Here is a 19976-nt window from a genome sequence, read left to right as displayed (position 1 = left end):
AGAAAAGAAAGAAAAAAGATTCTGGTCCTCTTTAAGTTAGTCGTGAGTGGGAATGTTTTCTAAGTATAATAACCACAGTAATTGTCATTATCACCATATCTTCATGGCTTTTTACGAATAGCCTAGCTTTGTAAGTGCTAAACTGTTTACACTAAAGGGAGTTTTCAACGTTTTTTCTTGTCTCTAGCTAGAAGCCCTTACATGAATGCCTCATGTGAAGAGAGCTTGGTTGCTTGGAAACTCGTGGCAACACAATGTGTCCACTCCACACCAGCAGTTTAAGCAGAGGCTGTTTTCAATGCTATGAAAGACATTAGTGTCAGTCAGGGAAATAAGAACTTGGCTAGATGCTTTTCCTGCAAACTTTGTGCACTTCTTAATTTACATACTGAATACATAGGCAACACTGTTTACAAAAAAACCCCAAGTTTGGCTAATCCTGAATTTTGTTGAAATTGTACTGATTATGTTTATCAGTATAAGCATACTATGTCCCCCAAACCTCAGGCTTTTCTGCATTTCAGGCATGTGTGAAGCACCGTTGCTGGGAGATGGAGCTGTGCTGACTGGTGAAAAGACGAGAATCCACCCACCATCCTCCTCTCCCATAACATGTATTGCCAGTGAAAGAGGCGGCTGAAGGAGGTGGCCGTTCTTTCCTCCCCCTGAGTTATTCATCCGCACTGCTGTAAGATGTTGAGACTCGCTCTGCTGGAATCACACCTATGACTTGCATGTATTTGGACCTGTGAGGGGCATTAATTGACAGGACTCAAGATGAGTGTGACATGGACTTGGTCTTCTTCATTTAGGCAAATTGTCTCTGTCAAATACTGACAGGTGTCTGAGAAAACGGGTAGCCAGGTGAGGAAACTTTTTATGATATTTTTACTGTCCCTATTACCTTGTCTTGGCTTCTGGACAGTTGCTCTGTTAAGTGTATAATTGTCTTTTTGAGTCGAATAAACTTTCAGAACATTGTTAAACAAAGATATCTAGTGAGTGGGACATTGTTTTTACAGTTGAATAAACATTTTAGACACTATATTGGTATATATACTATATACTTCCTCCGAAACGAACAACGACAATAACTGCAAACGAAGCCACAGAAGATGAATATTGGCGTGCCTGAATGAATCGGTGTTTTGAACGAATCGGTTGAGTGAATCATTCCATGCATGACTCACCTTGTCACTTCTCGCCATCTACTGGCGTATCGATGTAGCATGCAGAAAAAGTGAACAAATAAAATACCTAAATATTCTTTATTTCCACATTTTCTATAGTTTATTTTATTTAGGGCTAAAAAGAAACAAATGAAGACATCATATTTACAGTTGCCGCAAAAAAAAAAAAAAGCTTTAATATATCAGTAGGCCTAAACAAACTAATCTCTCGCCGTAGTGGCAATACTTTGTAAAGGTAGTGAATTGAAAAATATACGATAAGTTAACTCTTAGTTAGCCTAATTAAATGAAAGATTGTTATTGTTATTATCGAAGGTTACTAAGCATTGGTTCAATATATTGTTTTTTGGGTCCCTTGACTCGCCTGGATTATAAAACCTTTTATTGTTACAGTGTCTAATTATTACACAGCCTCTTAAAGGGCGAGTTCACCCAAAAATGAAAATTCTGTCACCATTTACTTACCCTCAAGATGTTCCAAAACTGTAGCCTATGAAGTTCTTTCTTATGCCAAACTCAAAAGAAGATATTTTAAAGAATTCAAGGTATTTGGTAACCAGACAGTCAATGGGGCCCATCAGCTGTTTGGTTACTGGCATTCTTCAAAACATCTTCGTTTGTGTAAAGCTGAAGAAATAAATTCATACAGTTTTGGAACAACTTGAGTTGAGGATGAGTAAATGATAACAATTTTCATTTTTGGGTGAACTATCCCTTTAATGTTTGTACCTGCATTGTTTCAGTATTTTCAAATTCAGAATGTGATGTGGATTGAAAGCTTAAATGAACAAATGTTGTCGTTTTCAAGCTCCTCGTTTCTCAGCGTGACTGAGGGATGTGCCAATCACTAGTCACTCCCACTCAGTGAATATCTGCACTGATCTGTGCAGCCTTGTACAAATTCATCCCGGGGCCTTTCCCATCCATATTTAGAGATTTTTTTTGTTGTTGTTGTTTTTTGTTCTGTGACCGTGATACTCGGGCACAACTGGAATTTAAATCAAGCCCTGCTCTTGGTGCCAGCGACTCAGTATCCCAAACATTCAATAGACCAGCCAGTTATATAAACATTAAGCAGGAATGTCCTAATGACATTCACAGAACTATCATAAATTTCCCAGTGATATCTCTCTGGCACAAACTTGATCTTATGAAGGAGTAGAGGGGGAAAACAGGATTTGTTTAATTAACTGCATTATCGCTGAAATCCATGGAGGATATTCGTTTTGCTTCATGACTGACATCAAACACGTTCAATTGATTTCAGTAGATGCAAAGGCATCAGACATGTTTGATCTGGCACTCTCTTCTCACTTTTGGCTTTCTGTAATGTCTCCGTCATGGCCTTTGAATGGGCTGTCCCAGTGCATGTCTGGAGCCGCCCACACTGTCGTCTGGTTGCCAGATGTACTGTATTTCTCAGTGGCCCCCAAAAGGGTTGGAACTGTTACCCTGTCACTGTGAGAAGAGAACCAGAGAAGCACTGAGCGAGAAAGAGAAGAAAGACACTAGCAAAACTTCAGTGGTGGTTTGTTTTGAAACAAAAGTTTATGCTGATATTCTGATAGCAACAAGAAACTGAGTTTGTTTTGCGGGATTTACACTTAAAGAGAGACCTGAACCCTTGCTGAAAAATAAGATGCAAAAACCAAAGGATGTGAACACACGCGGCACAGCTGTGAGACCGTAAGCCATTCCTTTAACAATCAAATAACATGACAGAGATGCTGTGCACATGCAATTTAATAGTCTGACTTACTTTTAGGTGTGTGGAATATATTCAAAGAGATTCTAAAGCTTCAATAATGTGTTTTATTAGGGTTTTTTTGTTGTGGACATTGGATCGTTATGGTCTCACTGCACAAAGTGCATCTGGCCCTTTAAAATGTGCCAATGTTAGAAATAACCCCATGTAAAATGACTAACATGTCTGCCTGTTTACTTTATGTTAGTCACAGTATAAATCCTCATTCCAGCTCTGTGCAGATTATGGGTACGAGCGCCAGTGCAACTTCCCAGGCTGCTCCGTTTGCACCTACACACCAGGCTGATCACCAAGGGAACAGCATGGCCGAGCACAGGCGCTCACTACTGTCGGTGAACATTCGCAACAGCAAGGCTAAGTCCATCATCACAAACAAGGTGGCCCCTGTTGTCATCACGTAAGTGACAAGTGCAACGTGATGCTTTTTAAAACTGTCCGTAAGTGCCCACTTATGCACAAAATGTCACGCCTGTGTGTTACTCTTTGAGTGAAAACAGTTGTGGATGTCCTCAACAACTTCACTTTGAATTAAAGGATAAGACCAACATGTATTATCAGTTGTATGCCTTTTCAAAAACGTTGAGTTTTGTCTCTATACAGAAATAACTGCAGGGAAGAGTTTCAGATTCATGACAAGATCCAATCTTCCAACTACTCGATGGGAAGGATATCTGACCTGCTGCCTGAGCACTACCTAGTGTTGGTATGTTTGTCTTTTTGAGATTTAAACTAAATATTTAATGCTTATGTTTGAAAAGCCTCAAGCCACAATGCAGTAATGACCAGGAGATGTAGATCAGTGCATGGAAATTCCTTGTCGTTTACGATGAAATATGTTTTATGACTTGCTTTTATGTTTTCCAGGGGGAGTTTTTTATGATACAGGATGTATACAATAGAGCTGATGTCTTAAATACTACAAAAAGCCACGGGGCCCCCAACTTCCGCAAGGTCAAGGGAAACTACCCCCTTTTTGGAATGGGCCAACCTAGCCTGAATGGTTTCAAACAGGTCCTCCAGAGACTGCAGATTGACGGCTGTGAGGTCAGTGAGTGGTCCTTTGAGTAGGAGGCACGGATACAGTACACTTTAGGGTCCCAAAGTGTTTTTTGCTGTAAGAACCATTATATTTGTTAGCTATTAAGTAGCATAAACCTACATCAAATGTCTGTATTCCCCTATAAAATGGTGATTTTGTTCTGTCCCGACTCCCAAACTTGACTACCATATGTTCAGCAAATAGGCCTTCAAATAACGATCTCAGATGAAATGTTGTTTATCTCGCAAAATATGTGAACAGGAGGTGATTTTCATCTGCGTGAGGGAGGAGCCAGTGGTGTTCTTCCGCTCAGATGGAGACTTTATTCCGTACACTCCCAGAAGTAGAGAAAACCTCCACGAGAACCTGCATGACCTGGACAGAGAGCTCAGTGCAGAGCAAATAGAGCTCTCCATCCGAAAAGAGGTCAGTTATAGAGCAGAACTAGTTGTGTGAGGAGGATTGACTGCAATCCTTTTATGGCGAAATGTGTCATAGTGTCTGTTCCATGTCAGTTTTTAATTCTCTGATATTTTCTCCAGTTGTGTGACTTTGCCAAGCTAAGTGAAAACATGTTCTATGTCTATAATGACGTCGAGCATTTTAAAGATGAACCTCAGCATGTTCAGATTATGTCAGAGGAGGACATTCATGTCACTGAGGAGGTCTACAAAAGACCACTTTTCAGTCAACTGTTACACAGGTATTTCCTCATATTTTATTACACAATAAATGTGTTCAAACTTTTAAAGGTTTGGCTCGCTAAGATTTTAAATGTTTTTTAAAGACGTCTCTGACGCTCACCAAGGCTGTGTTTATTTGATCAAAAAACTTAATTTTGTGAAATATTATTTTAAAATATTTAAAATGTAATTTATACCTGTGATGGTAAAGCTGAATTTTCAGCAGACATTATTACGGTCTTCAGTGTCACATGAAGAAACTTCTTATTATTCAATTATTACTATTTTGAATACAGTTGTGCTTTTGTGAAAATCATGATACATTTGATTTCAGGATTCACTGATGAATTATTTAAATTTTTATTTGAAATAAATTATCTTATTGACTGCAAACCTTTGAAAAATACTGTACACAAAAGGCATTTGAAAAGTATAAAAAATAAACGATGATGGCATGTATATATGAATAAAAATGAATCTTACCTTTTAGATTTTTTTAATTCTATGTACTGTTTGATTATACATTTTTATGAATTTAGATATTACAGATTACCGCTTCCCATGGAAGGAGCACCGCTGGAGGAGACATTTGATTCCTTTGTTAATATACTCAGGGTAAGACCTCTATGAATATTATATATCCTTTTTCTCCCTCTTCTTTCTAAGTTTAAAATAACTCCATGTGAGCTCTGGTTTATTTATATCTGATGATTTGTGTCACTGAACCAATAATTCATCCCAAGAACCCAGCAATAGCCAGCAAACTTTATTTATATTTCACTGTAACCAATCATCAATCTTCGAAAACCATATAAACGCTGACAAAAGTTATAAATGTTAACTTAACACCATGAAAAATGTCTTCAGGTATCCGCTCATGATCAGGAAATGGCAAGATTTTTCCATCTTTTCCATCTTAATTTTATGTTCCTTTTATCAGAGTTGGACTGACACAGCCAAGAATGAATATGTATTCTCTTTTGAGGTTACAGAAATGTATACAGAATTGTAACTTATTTGCCCGGTTTCACAGACAAGGCCTAAGCCTAGTCCCAAACTAAAATGCATGTTTGAGCTGTTTTAACTGAAAGCAGCTTGCAATGACATATCTTAAACCATGACAGGTCCATTGTTTTGTCTCAAGAAGAACTCCAGTAAGTTTTTTTTTCTAAGGCACATTTATACAGGCTACTTAAAGTCCACATGAAATCAAAATTGACCATATTTACTTTGTTTGCCTAAATTGATCGGTTTGTGGTGAACAATTCATCCATGCAAGTCAATCCACACAAAAAAATGTTTTGGCTTCGTAATCTTTAATCAAAATCTGAAAATGCCCCTCCCCTCTGCATTGGAGGACCTTCTCTGATGACGTAGGTTTGAGGAATTGGTTTGGGCAACGCTTAACCACTCCCCTCAAACCGTTAGTCTGTTATGAGCAGAGATGGAGAGGAGGAGCGCTAGAGTAAAATTCTGCCCTCTGTTCAATATTCCGTTTCACTGGGAAATGCGTCACAACACTGGAGAAAAGTCGTTTGCAACTTCCGGTTCACGCGGACTTTAAATGTCTTAATTCAACTAAGGCCTAATTCTGGCTTAATCTTAGCCCTGTCTGTGAAATATAAAACTATGTCATTCATATCACAAATACAATATATGTGGCCTGGATCACAAAACCAGTCACAAGTCGCACAGGTTTATTTGTGGCAATAGCCAACAATACATTGTATGGGTCAAAATTATCGATTTTTCTTTAATGCCAAAAAACATTAGGATATTAAACGTACAGTATGGAATTTTTCGCCACTAGGGGTCGCTAACCTCTTTACAATAACAAAGGCGTAGTTTGATGACGCAACACATGCTAAGAATTATGGATGTTATCGTCAACGTCAAGCCGGCCGATCTAATAATGTTTATGGATGACTGAATACATCGATGCTTTTATCATGACTGTGATATGAAGCAGTTCGGGATTGCTAAGAGACAGCTATCAGCTCCACACGCGACGTGAGCTCCCGCGGATATAAAAGGAATATGGACATTTCATTCTACCGAACTACATACAGAATTACAACTCACAGGCCAGTTTATTAGACAAATTAAACGTTTCACCTGGTCTAACATTACACTAGCACACTAAACTGCATTTGAATGTGTTGAAAAGTATGTGTTAGTTTGTCTGTATGAGACTAGCAGTAAGCTAGATCAACATTAGAATAACATACAGATCATATTCTAACATTTTATCATTGTTGAACTAACGTTATATAACATTGATTAGTTTTATGTAAATGTGCTCACCTGTTTAATAAAGTACATGTAGGAGTGGTCGAAGTCTCGGACGTGGAGCTCTCGTTTATATACTGACTATGGGAGCTCTAGGCATCTCGAAAACACAGCGCTGATATTGATTCTCGTTTTAGTTCTCCTTTTTTATCCAAAGTCTGCTTGCCATGGTCCATAATGTTTGAACGAAACAACAACAGCGTGCAAATAGACATTGCGAACTCCACAGTTGTCTGCGTCTGTCGCTTTGGTTAATCAGAGGGCTCTGCTCATAGCTCTGGTTACCATGGCAGTACGAGCGGAAATCATAGGCGGAAACCAGGGACAACGCGGATATGATGCCATTGACTGCGACAAAACGGAAATAAAGAAACGTGCCGTGTCTAAAAATTAAATTAAAATTTCTCCTGGTTTGAAAGTTGTTGGAAACAGTCGGGATAATGTAAGTACACAACTAAAAATAAGCTTTCCATTGATGTATGCACACATCAGTGAATGCAGCACAATCACGAACATAAATGGACAACTTTTTTGCACCCCCAGATTCCAGATTTTCAAATAGTTGTATCTCAGCCAAATATTGACCTATTGCCCTATCCTAACAAACCATACATCAATGGAAAGCTTATTTATTCAGCTTTCATATGCTGTATAAATCTCAATTTCAGAAAATTTACCCATGTGACTGGTTTTGTGGTCCAGGGTCACATGTTATGTATTTGTGGTATGAATGACATAGTTTTATGCTATTGACTTGTATTTTAGTTTGGCCAATGTTCTTCACCCACCTTTGTGCCCTCCAGGAGAACCCAAACCTCTCTGTGATGCGGGACAGCTCCAGACCTCTGCCTGCACTGCTCTTCAGCTGCCAGGTGGGGGTGGGACGCACCAATCTTGGCTTAATTCTGGGAGCCTTAGTCTTACATCACCTGCAGGGGGCATCAAAGAGCCCCAGGTACCTATAGTAAACTGTTAGTGCCGTTTCATTTACTGTTTACCAAAGAAGAGAATTACTTATGAACTAATACCACTTTTCTGCAATTAAATTGTTTTAAAGTCATTTCTCTGTTTTAGTTCTACTTAGTCTCCATTTCTTTCACAGGCAGGAAATACAGAAGAGTGAACACAAATTGGATTTCCAAGTGATTCAGTTGCTAATCAGTCGCCTACCTAAAGGTCAACAACTCCTTGATGAGGTTAGAGCGTATTAATGATGTTTGTATAACTCATGGTTCATGAAGTGGTCCAATTGCTTTCAAGGGTGTATTCATTTGCAAAAGTAATAGAAGTAAACAGAAACCAAGCCTTTTACTTCTTACAAAACATACCACTTTAGGATTTAATGAATGGTTTTATGTAAATCATATTAAGTGCTTTTTTATGTATACACCATAGGTTGATGATGCTATTGCTATGTGTTCAGAGATGCATAACATAAAAGATGCTGTGTATGAAAACAAACTAAAGCTGGAAGGCATTGGAAAAAACTTCCAGTTTCAAGTGAGTATCGACTAAAACATTAATGTGTCTGTTTTGTTTAACTGCTATTAAACTTGCTTTAATGTAAAAATGAAAGTGTTAAATGGTCACATATTTGTGTCATTCACACTTTTTTGTTTTCAGGGAAGCAGCACAAAAGGCTATTTCCTGCAAAGAACCCTGCAGAGTCTCGAGCGCTATGTGTACCTACTAGTGTTCAATGCGTATCTTCATGATCAGGTATTGCTAACTAAATTCGACATATCATATTTAAAAGCAGTAATGTCTGCCAGAATATGCCATAATTTGAATAATCTCTGCATTATCAGCTGTCTTTTTCCATCTCTGTAGTATCCACAGGCGTTTCCCCAGAGCTTCAGTCAGTGGATGTGTATGAACGCTTGGATCTACAGACTTCTGGCCAGCATGGACACCTCAGAACTCTCAGCACCAGCAAACCTTATAACCAATGGGATTCGAGTTCTGGTAAGGGCTCAACCAACGATTTTTGGTTCCCAGAACATTAGTTTATGGTTATAGAAAGCCTAAACCTTAAAAAATAAAGTTCCTTGAATGTTAGGAAGTGGTTTCCCTAAAACATAACCGAAGGGGAAACATACACTAATGTTAGGGGAATGTTCTGTGTCTGTGGTGATGACATAGATTAAATATTATAACAGATAAAATGTTCATAGTTTAACTAGAGTTTGTTCACTTGCATAATGTTATAGTTTTTTCTTGCTTGAGTTGATCTGATATGTCAGTCTTTCTAAAAGCCTAGACTGAATCTCATTATCATGAGATTTTCTAGCCCGGGTCTTATCAGATGCGAACTGTGACCTCCTTCTCCTAGCACAGCAGATTCTCCTAAAACATAGGCATGCACTTATGCACATAATAACTTTTTTTAAAAGGTGTCCAGTGAGTTTTTAGCAACGGATCTGCTCAGTACAGCCAAGGAGATGAAAGTGGCCAATTTCAGACGTGTTTCAAAAATGGCCCTGTATGGAATGGGCCAGCCAAACTCTGAGGTAAATCCTTTCTGAAGCTCATTTCAGCTGCTCGGTCTTCTAAATGGCATCTGTCTGTACAATAATCAAAGCTTGTTTGTGCCCATTTCAGGCTCTTGCTGTTGTGATGTCCTACCTGACAGACCAGAGGCGAGGGCACTCCACAATTCTCTGGCTGAATCTGCAGGAGGAGCTTGCGCTGGAGGCAAATGGACTAATGTTCACCCCACGAGAGCCAGACTGTCTGGAACAGCCTATTCCCGTCTGTGTTCAACATCCGCGGCAGCTCCAGGTGCGTTTCTGCTCAGGGGAGATCTGTAGTAGTAGTAGTATGTATTATTAAATGGAATTAAAGAGGATAGTCTTTATTTCTGTGGCTTTATATGACTGGAATGGACAAAGTTGTTGTAGGTAATACAACCAGGGCTTGACATTAACTTTTTTGCTCACTAGCCAATGTGGCTAGTGGTTTTCCAAAGTTACTAGCCACACAGCATTTTTACTAGCCACATTTTTGTTGTTGTGAAATTACCTGATAAAAGTTGACTATGGCGTGCTAAAATTTACTTGAACTAGATTTGCAACCCTTTTAAATGTAAAACCACTGTACACACCCAAATCAAGACTACATAAATATATAACAATACAGGTCATTATCATTAGCTCTGATAAGGTTGTGTGTAAAGCTCCTTTTTTAAAATAAAACCATGTATTATGTAGGCCTATTATATGTCGCCACATAGCTCCACACCGGCATACGACTAACTCCAGCAGGGCAGCTAGCTGTCTCTTCGTTTCTGTGTTGTCGGTCACTAGCGCGCAAGGCAACACTGTGTGCATGTAATACTCATTAGGGCTGTCAAAATTGCTCAAAAATGACGTTCGAATATTCCCTCTAAAAAAAAACCACACATTAGTGGGCAATAGGCTAAACACATAGCCAAGCCTATTGCCTATTCGAACTATTCGAACATCTGGTTGCGCATTTTGTCAATGACGCGCGCTTACGTCAATAACAGGACAAATTAATAGAAAGAGACATAACTACTTGTATAGGTAGTTTATTTAAGTTTAAACATATTTGACAACGTATTACCTACACACAAAAAAGTAAATCAACTTTCTCTCGCTCGCCCTCATCCTGCTGCGTTCACGCCGGACACGAATAGCGCGTCAGGCGCGAGTGATTTCAATGTAAAGACGCGTTTATGTGCGTCTGGAGGTCTTGCGGCGCGAATGAGGCGTCACGCTCTCTGCACATAACGGTTTAAAGGATAAACAACAATAAGCAAATGTTGAGTGCTGATCAAGAGTTTTGTGCTAGCAATTTAAGGTCGCGACTTAAAGGTCGCAGGCTTTATTCAGTGATTGAAACAAATATTATTAACATTAATTGAAGTTTCACAGTATATAGAACCTACATTGAACGCTCCGAGCGAGCTGTGCTGTGGTAAACATGGAACTTTTCCTTGACATGAAACGGTAAATAATCAAACCAGTAGAAGCCTGCAGTGCATGAAACTGCTGTATCTAACGTACCTTATTCATGCAATATCTATTCAGTCAGTACAGTAGCCTACACTTTAGTAATGTTTCTGTTTAATGTGTCAACGCTTCTTCCTGTTACCTGTCCCTGATCCCCCAGGCAGCGCGCCCACTCGCAAAGCAGACAGCCGCGCCTCTGCTACCGCGGGCGTTTTCCACATTCGAATATTCATTTTCACCTTCGAAATTCTTTTTTTTTTAAAGTATTCGAATTTAGAATATTCGTTGACAGCCCTAATACTCACGGGAGTTGTAGTGTTGTAGTGTCGTAGTGTCACACTTATTTCAGATGCCTTTTGAAAAGACTACAATTATTCAACCCGCCAAAGTGGCTAGTTGGAGTGACTGTGTTACCCGCCACGAGCAAAATCCACCCGCATTTGGCGGGTTGGCGGGTGTTAATGTCAAGCCCTGAATACAACACAGTACAATTTACAGTTCAATACAATGTGCAGTATGTATACAGGGGCTAAACCTGCTAAAGCTTGCAACAACAAATCATGTGTGTTTAAAATGTATAGTGGTGGGGATTCTGATTCATCCAAGTGACTTGAATCGGTTCACCAAAAAGATTTGTAACATGTTACGCCTATAGATATACACTACTGTTCAAAAGTTTGGGGTTGGTAAGATTTTTTAAATGTTTTTAAAAGATGTATCTTATGCTCAGCAAGGCTGCATTTATTTGATCAAAAATACAATAAAAACAGTAAAGTATTATTACTATTTAAATAATTATTTTATGTTTTAATATATTTTAAAATGTAATGTATTCCTGTGATGGCAATTCATCAAGTAAGCCTTTTAAATCAGCACTGATCATACATTAAATAGAATAAAACAGACCTTTTAATTTTAATATTTTAACATGTAATTTATTCCTGTGATGGTGAAGCTGAATTTTCAGCATCATTAGTCCAGTCTTCAGTGTCACATGATCCTTCAGAAATCATTCTAATATGCTGATTTGGTGCTCAAGCAACATTTATTATGATCAATGTTGAAAACAGTTATGCTGCTTAGTTTGTTTTTCATAATTTTTTATTGAATAAAAAGTTCAAAGAAACATAATTTGAAATAGAAATCATTATGAATTTCTTTACTGTCACTTTTGATCTATGTAATTCATACTTGCTTACTAAAAGTATTAAATTCTTTCAAAATAAAGTCTTTCTGACCCCAACGTTTTAAATCTAAATCAAAAGTGATGACACACAAAAGGATACTTGTTGCTACCTACTGGTGTAAGCATTTACACGAGTAGGTGAGTCACTCAATCAATTAAAAAAAGTGTTATTATGCCTTATTAACATTGAATACTTTCGTGTGCAAAATGATTGGGGTTTAATTTGAGAAGATACTCACAGTGTACACATTGTGGCTCATTGACAGTCTTATTTTAGACACGTTTCGGCGCGTGCCTTCTTCAGTGTGCAACAAAGTAACAATGTAACCAATCTTATATGCCCACACCTATATAAACACAAACCAATAATGTTAAAGTGATATGCAGTCAATAATGTCACTAATGTTTCAAACGGTCCATTGACAAAAGACAACGATTGTTATACATATTAAAAAATTTAACTTACAATGCACATTTGTGTGTTCCATTTATAAGAAACAACTTAGTGACAGATCTTCATTCATCCCATTCAGGATACATGTATTTAAGTAAAAAATATACCAAGGCTCTCGCTGCAGGAGGCGGTTCTCACGGTCTCCCCCCATTTTTTAATATGTATAACAATCGTTGTCTTTTGTCAATGGACTGTTTGAAACATTAGTGACATTACTGACTGCATATCACTTTAACATTATTGGTTTGTGTTAATATGGGTGTGATAATGGGTGTGGGCATGTAAGATTGGCTACATTGTTACTTTGTCGCACACTGAAGAAGGCACGCGCCGAAACGCGTCTGTGCAAATAAAAATTAAAATATATTTAAGCATAGTGCGGCCTCTCTCCCACCTTATGTATTCTAATTACCTAGGCAAGCACTCTTAAAGTTGATAAGTATACACACTGAGTGAAGCCTGCTCCTATCCACATTTACTCAGTCTTATTTTAGGCCATATTTTATTACACAAGTAATTAAATATTTGGTCCTCATACTGTCTTGTTAAATATTTTTTCTTTGTTTACATGTACAATAGCTTTGTCTGAAATGTGATATGTTTTTTTAAATTTTCACCTACAAGATTTGTTGCTGTGATCTAAGACCCTGAGAAGTTTTAGCAATGGTAAATGGCTGTCTCTACAGGAAATGGAGCTGGTACTGAAGCAGGATGTCCTGAGGTGTGAGAAGTGGCTGGAGGTGATTACAGAGCAGGATAAACAGATGAGGATGTTTAGGAGTTGTCACACCATAGAGGAGCTCTTCATCCATCAGAAGAGCATTCATCCAGGTCTCAGCTACCACCGGATTCCCCTGTCGGACTGCTGTGCACCTAAAGAAGAGGTAAGACAGTACACTATAAAGCAAGGTATAGATCTGACACTTTAGTTAAAATGCTGTTGCTCTTTCTCAGGATTTTGACCAGTTGTTGGAGGCCATGAAGTGTAGTCTGGCTGAAGACCCTACCTGCGCTTTCATCTTCAACTGCCATGATGGGAAAGACCGAACTACTGCAGCTATGGTCATTGCCACTCTCACCCTGTGGCACATTAATGTAAGTCATTTTCTGCTATCGGCTGTTGAAGTGGATAGAGGAAGCGAGAGTTCAAGTATTCACCTCCAGGGTATTCACCTCACCTCACATCACCTCCACTGATTAGATGAATGAAAAATGTCTGAACTGAGCTCAAATCAGTTTCATATACCTCACCCTGTTTCCTGCAGGGCTTTCCTGAGTGTGAAGAAGACGAGATTGTAAGTGTTCCAGACGCCAAGTACACCAAAGGAGAGTTTGAGGTACAATTTCAGGTCATGTATCTTTAAACAGCTGCCACTGCCAACCTTAAAACAAACATTTTGTAATATCTGAACATTTTAAATGAATAATTCATAAACTTAAACCCACCTGTGATCTGTAAATGCAAATTGAATGATATGATACAGTAGATATATATTTATATGATGAAGTTTGACCCACGTGTATGTGTTCAGGTGGTGATGCAGGTGGTAAGGGTGTTACCTGATGGCCATTGTGTGAAGAGAGAAGTGGATGCTGCTCTAGATATTGTTAGTGAGACAATGACACCAATGCATTTCCATTTACGGGAAATCATCATATCCACTTACAGACAGGTAAATTGATTAATATTTATATATCTTATACCTTATATATATATATATATATATATATATATATATATATATATATTTATATAAATTAATATTATATTTATATATAATAGTTTTATTGTATCTCCTATGTGGTTCGTGGGACTATTTTTTATGTGTTTGCTTGCATAATCTTCAACATGAAAAGTCGACTGTAAAAAAGGTAGTTAATAAGTGAATTATAGATGTCATGTTGAATAATAGATTGCTTCCATAGCTCGTGTCTTTGTAGCTAACATATAGTACCTTGAGAAGTTCATAGAGGTACAATTTTCTCATTTTTACTGATGCACTCAAAGAGCCAAAGAGATTATTAATGCCCATTGCAGTGCATCTGAAAGTATGCATTAGGCGAAAGCACACTGAATGTGTTTAATTTGAGGCTGAATTACTCAAAGGCCTTGAAAACAGTGACGTAAATAAGCAGAGAGCTTTCAAAAAAAGATATGGCCTGATGTACTGATGCAACTCATTTGGATCACCTACATAATGACAGTTATGTAACAATTGTACATTGCATGAACCGCATTTCTGCAAGGCCTGTTATAGAGATTTTATGTACAGTCTAGTTTAGAGGCACCGCTGCCTTATTCTAAATGATATGCATCATCTGAAGTTCTTGATTAATTCTGTGAAATTGTGTGAATTTCTTGTCAATTTGCAGCTGTTTTTGGCCAAAAATCTGAAGACCTCATGCTGAAAGTCTGGGCTTTTTTTAAAAACTTTAACCTGTGGATTTATATTCATGTACATTTTTAATTAATCAGTAATCATTTATTTGTAATGAAACTGTTTTTTTTTTTTTTTTTTTACTAGTGGTCTTAGACTCTTGGAACCCATTGTAGAATATTAAAGTCAAAAGAAAAGGGTGAAGTGAAAACTATACCAACTGTGAAAGATACTTGGCTTTAAACATATTCCAACTGCTCTCAGACATGGCCTGGCAGGTAGCGCACTTTTGATAACAGGTCAAAAGTGACTTGATTTAAATTACTAAGTCAAACGATGTCCCTTGATGCTCATGCAGGTGACGCAAATCCCCAATCCTGTTTTCTCCTCTCCCCTTCTCCTGTCCTTTCCTGTCATCTCCCTTACTTTCTCTGCTGATAAAACATAGAAAAGGTGAAAAAAGTTTATAAATTCTCTGCTGGGTGAATCATTTACATGTAACATTAACCGACCTTATTCAACCTTATTTGAAGGTTGTTTGAGGCTGTTTGTTATTATCTATTTTAAATGAGTCTAGTGGAAATGTCATGAGATTATATTCAATAGATTACTAAGGAACTAATTTTCTAGAGCAGAAGTTGTTGAATATGGTTATCAGTCAATTCAGCAATATGCACCTAATTTTAAACACTGGTGTGACCACTTGTTTAGCCCGTTTGTGTAGATCTCAGACGCTGTTTTATAACACCCACAAAACAAACTTACCGAATTGAACAGATATTGAAGATTATAACTGAACTGATAATCTTCATTGATAAACTACTGTATGTCAGGATTTTGTCACAAATAAGAGGAATAACAATAGATATTTCTCCCTCCTCAGATTAAGATGGCTAAATCGGAGGCTGATGCTCAGTGGTTGCGGTTAAGGAGCCTACAGTACCTCGAGCGCTACATTTATCTCATCCTGTTTAACTGCTACCTCCATCTGGAGAAGAAAGACTCCTGGAGGCGATCCTTCAGCCAGTGGATGTACCAGGTGAAGCCAGACTCGCTTGCTTTCTTTCTTCACAGACCTAGCAACTTGCTGGTTTCTAGACGGCAGTTTGACGAACCCTGCTCTAACAGATATAGTTGAGCTTGAGTTACACAAGAGGTTATCATCACCTTATTTGCCCTCTGAACAATCTTTCCTCAGATTTACACAGAAAAAATCCTATGGTCTTAAGGTAGATTCAGCTTGTGCAGCACTATATGTGTTTTCTTATTTGTGAAGTAAATTAAGCATTCTGTCAAGGCCTCAGAAGTGTTTTACCATCATCCTGCCATCCTTTAAGAACAAGTGAACAGCTACGAGACTTATCTTAGCTCGTTTTGTGCAATGGAAAGGTTCAATGGATGTTGAAGGTACTTCATGGAACCATCGATCCCAATGAAGAACCTATAGCATAATTTATTACTCCTTTTAATGTTTAAATGTGTTTGAAATGCATTCATGAGTTTTGCTGGTTTGCAGGTGGCAGCTAGAGCTGGCATCTATACCATCCTCAACCATCTGGGCTTTTCTGAGTTTGAGAACCCTGACGACTCTCCGATGACCAGGCTCCGTTTCCGCTGGCTCCCACACAGTGTCCAGTCTATTCCCATGCGAGGGGAACTTATTTAGAAATGCACAGAATGTTGAACTGACTCACATTTTATAAATGTTTTTTTTTTTATTACAATTTCTGTCAGACTCATTAATTCAAGAAGGGGTTTAATGCATCCTGTTATCTTACATTTTTGGCTTTGCAGGGTTATGTTTTGCCCTTAAAAAACACAAGACAACAAACACAGAAGACTGATAGCTTAAAATAAACAACATATGAGTATGAATAAAATGTATAATGCTGACCTTTAAAAGGTACATTTGCACACCGCATTATATAAAACATTTAAGTGATTAAGTGATATATTTGCATTAAAGTATGTGGTTATTAAATTACCCTTTTTATATATATTTATAGAACAATTAGCTTCATTATATCATTACATAAAAGTAGGGTTTTTCTCCATTATAGCCCATTAAGGATCATTTCGTAATGTCATTCAGTTGAATGAGCTAATATGGAAGAAAAGAGCACATGCAGCTTTTTTATTTTTTTAATAGCATGATGTCATTTATTTCCTCCTCCTGCTGCCCCTCGACCATATATCAGTCTAAAAAAAAAAAGTTACTATTAAAATTTGTTTCAAATTAGGCCAATACACTTTCTGAGTTTCGACCGGTTTTATTTTGCAATAATGGCCAACTGACCATTACCTGGATGACGCTATTGACCAATCAAAGTCAAGTATACCATGTATTAATAATAATAATAATAATAATAACGTTGGACGTCTTCTCGTCTTCTTTTTTTTTTTTTTTTTTTGATTACTTCAGCTTGTTACTCAGGTCATTATATTTAGACATACCGTCTAGCCTCCAACTTCCACTAAACTGTTAGAAAAGTGTTAGTCTCAAAAGCATATAAATGTCAAGCCTGCAAGAAAAATAAATGTTAGTAACTTATGATTCATTTAAAAATTCTTCTTTCACAAAAGGAAGGTACAGGGAGAAACAACTCCTATAGTCTTTAAGGCACAGAACGCGTCTTGTTTCTTTTCCCTTATTTCCAAGCTCATATTGCTGATGTCTGCGTGCAAAGGATTGTGGACAAGTCGAAATGAACCCTGCTTGGCTCTCAGGAACAGTGAAGACTGAAAAGCCATGTGCTTGAGAAACTGTATCTCATACATATTGTAATTTACCATCTGCAGTGTCCTCCCAGCATTCTCTTTTTATTTTTGTGTCTCATGTCATGATTATAAACAACCCTGCATGTGTCAGGAGACCAGTGCTTCACTGTTGGGGACTGAAAACTTTGTCTGCTTCATTCTTTGATTATTTTACTTCCTTCAATCCTCAGTTTTTTATTTTGGCATAAAGATATTTTAAGAATTCTTTTTTTGCTGATATTCCAAATTCCATCTTAGCTAAATAATACATCAGCCCCATGCATTTTTATATTTGGATGTGAGGCAGTGACAGCTGTTGTGAAATATTCTCAGATATATCCTGTCTATGTAATAAAATACTGCCAACATCACTGTTCCAAATCTACAAGAACCTTGCCACTCATGAGTCAGTGCGATTGTAGCTGTAAATGAAAACAAACTGATTTTAATTGACAGTTCTTGTCATTTATAGTCATCAAACTACTCAAAATGATGTTGTTGTTCTAGGGCAACATAGTTGTTAGTTTTCCCAATGTTTCGTCATGACACAATCTAGAGTTTAGCTGTTCATACGTTCCAGTGACCTGTCCTGTACTTTCATTTCACATATAATAATAGAGAATATTGACAGTCGAAATGTTCAGCTCTGAATTCAGAGTTAATTCATTGCATGAGGAAACAACATGGAGCTGAGGTTGCATTCGGGTTTAATAGACTGTATAATGAGGACAGGGTTGCCAGGAGCATTGAACAGAATGATGCTAAAGGACTTTTTATTTTATTTTTACCACCACTGCCATACCAGCAAGATGATGGAGAGGTAATTATTTAATCTTATGCATTTTAATAAGAATGTTTGGAAATAATAGAGCGTCTCATAAAAGAAAAACGCTTTTCACTGAAATGGCTTAAATATTGCTCAAGGTGAAATTGTTAGTTGCTTTATTTTAATTAAATTGTTCAAAAATTAATAGTGTTTTTTAAATGTTGTTGAGTAAAATGCAAATATTTCATACAGTCAAGTCATTTTTGTAATGTGACATTTTAAGTAAAACCATTTATTTATTCATTTCTATCACTGTAGTCATTAGTCACTGAATCCTTAATAAATAATAAACTGAAGATATATTTTTGTTTGATAGTTTGCATAATGTGGGCATTGCACATTAATCATGTTTATATACAGAAAAACAAGTTACCTAAATTCTCAATCACACAAACTGATGCAATGAACAGACTGATTTCAGAAATGTAAATGTGTCAATGATATTTTATATATATGTATTATGTATATATACATATAGAAGAAATAATGTGTGATCAGTCGCAGTCTGTTGATCATTTTTTGTTTTGCCTGGGAAATGCCATTGTGTTTAGATTGAAACTAATGAGGGAGAATTTCATCAGATTAATGGTTTCTTCAAATGTTCACTCTTCTATAGTCAGCTAATTGAAAACTGCATGTGGTTTGATTTTAAGATGCTGATTATACTCGCACAGTAATGATCCTCATCCGTGTTCGACAATGAGAAGCACTTTGATCCTAAATTTATTCTAACCCCTAGAAGGCTCATCGTAATATTATAGCACTATTAATACAAGTACAAATACTGTATGCTGCAACCTCTAATTAAAGGAATCTGGTAAATAAATGCATAAACAGAACATTGCTCCATATAAAAAATAAAGTGATTTAATGATCTTCTCTTGTAGGTTTAGACCTTGCAGCTGACATGGATCTCATGCTCGCATGATCCCTTTAGACAGTGGAGCAGGTCCTGCAGTTCAACAGATCAACAGTCTTCTCATTAGTACTAAGGTTTGTTGATGCCCCAAAACTGCTCTGTGGCCATTTACAACTGAGAGAGGCTTTCAGTCATAATGCAATGTTGTGCTCTAATGTCAAATGGTAATTGGCAATTAATGTGACAAAAGATAATATGTATTTGAACATCATGACATCTGAAATGTCATGATTAAGAATGTGTAATTTCATTATCAGTTATTTTCTTTCCTATATGTCCAAGTTTCATCATGCAATTCTGAGAAAAATGCGTTACAAAGTTTGGGGTTGGTAAGATTTTTTAAATGCATTGGATTTATTTGATCAAATATATGGAAAACAGTCAAACCATTAATGTTGTGCATTATTTTTACAATTTAAATGGTAGTTTTCTATTTTAATATATTTAATAAACTACTATTTATTCCCAAGTTGGTAAAGCTGATTTTTCAGTAGTCATTATAATTCTATTCAGTGT

The 19976-nt window shown here is 37.2% G+C and overlaps 1 protein-coding gene across 4 annotated transcripts; it reads left to right on the top strand.

Moving 5' to 3' along the window:
- The first annotated feature begins 5 nt into the window (after window positions 1–5).
- pald1b (phosphatase domain containing paladin 1b) lies at window positions 6–17984 on the top strand. 4 transcript variants are annotated; one of them, XM_081351156.1, is made up of 20 exons: window positions 6–688; window positions 3167–3352; window positions 3556–3658; window positions 3820–3999; window positions 4256–4420; window positions 4537–4697; window positions 5217–5292; window positions 7770–7921; window positions 8069–8162; window positions 8362–8466; window positions 8590–8685; window positions 8797–8931; window positions 9360–9476; window positions 9568–9747; window positions 13267–13464; window positions 13535–13675; window positions 13846–13917; window positions 14113–14253; window positions 15842–15997; window positions 16475–17984. In XM_081351156.1, the coding sequence occupies exons 2-20, from the start codon at window positions 3180–3182 to the stop codon at window positions 16622–16624; spliced, it is 2595 nt and encodes an 864-aa protein (XP_081207282.1). In that variant the 5' UTR covers window positions 6–688; window positions 3167–3179; the 3' UTR covers window positions 16625–17984. The 4 variants fall into 4 exon arrangements, with proteins under 4 accessions (XP_081207282.1, XP_081207281.1, XP_081207280.1 ...); XM_081351155.1 differs by having other exon boundaries at window positions 6–864; XM_081351154.1 differs by lacking the exon at window positions 6–688 and adding an exon at window positions 2347–2876.
- Window positions 17985–19976: the final 1992 nt, after the last annotated feature.

Source organism: Scardinius erythrophthalmus (assembly GCF_964197995.2).
Source record: "Scardinius erythrophthalmus genome assembly, chromosome: 21".
Taxonomy (NCBI): domain Eukaryota; kingdom Metazoa; phylum Chordata; class Actinopteri; order Cypriniformes; family Leuciscidae; genus Scardinius; species Scardinius erythrophthalmus.
Note: the sequence above shows the minus strand (reverse complement) of the source record. Positions and strands in the feature narration are given on the sequence as shown.

Excerpts from the sequence above, each read along its gene's own strand:
- pald1b (XM_081351153.1), top strand. The coding sequence starts at position 3,084 with ATGTTAGAAATAACCCCATGTAAAATGACTAACATGTCTGCCTGTTTA. Across the intron at positions 7,922-8,068 it reads GGGGCATCAAAGAGCCCCAG|GCAGGAAATACAGAAGAGTG; the intron begins GTACCTATAGTA and ends TTTCTTTCACAG. Across the intron at positions 9,477-9,567 it reads TGGGCCAGCCAAACTCTGAG|GCTCTTGCTGTTGTGATGTC; the intron begins GTAAATCCTTTC and ends TGCCCATTTCAG.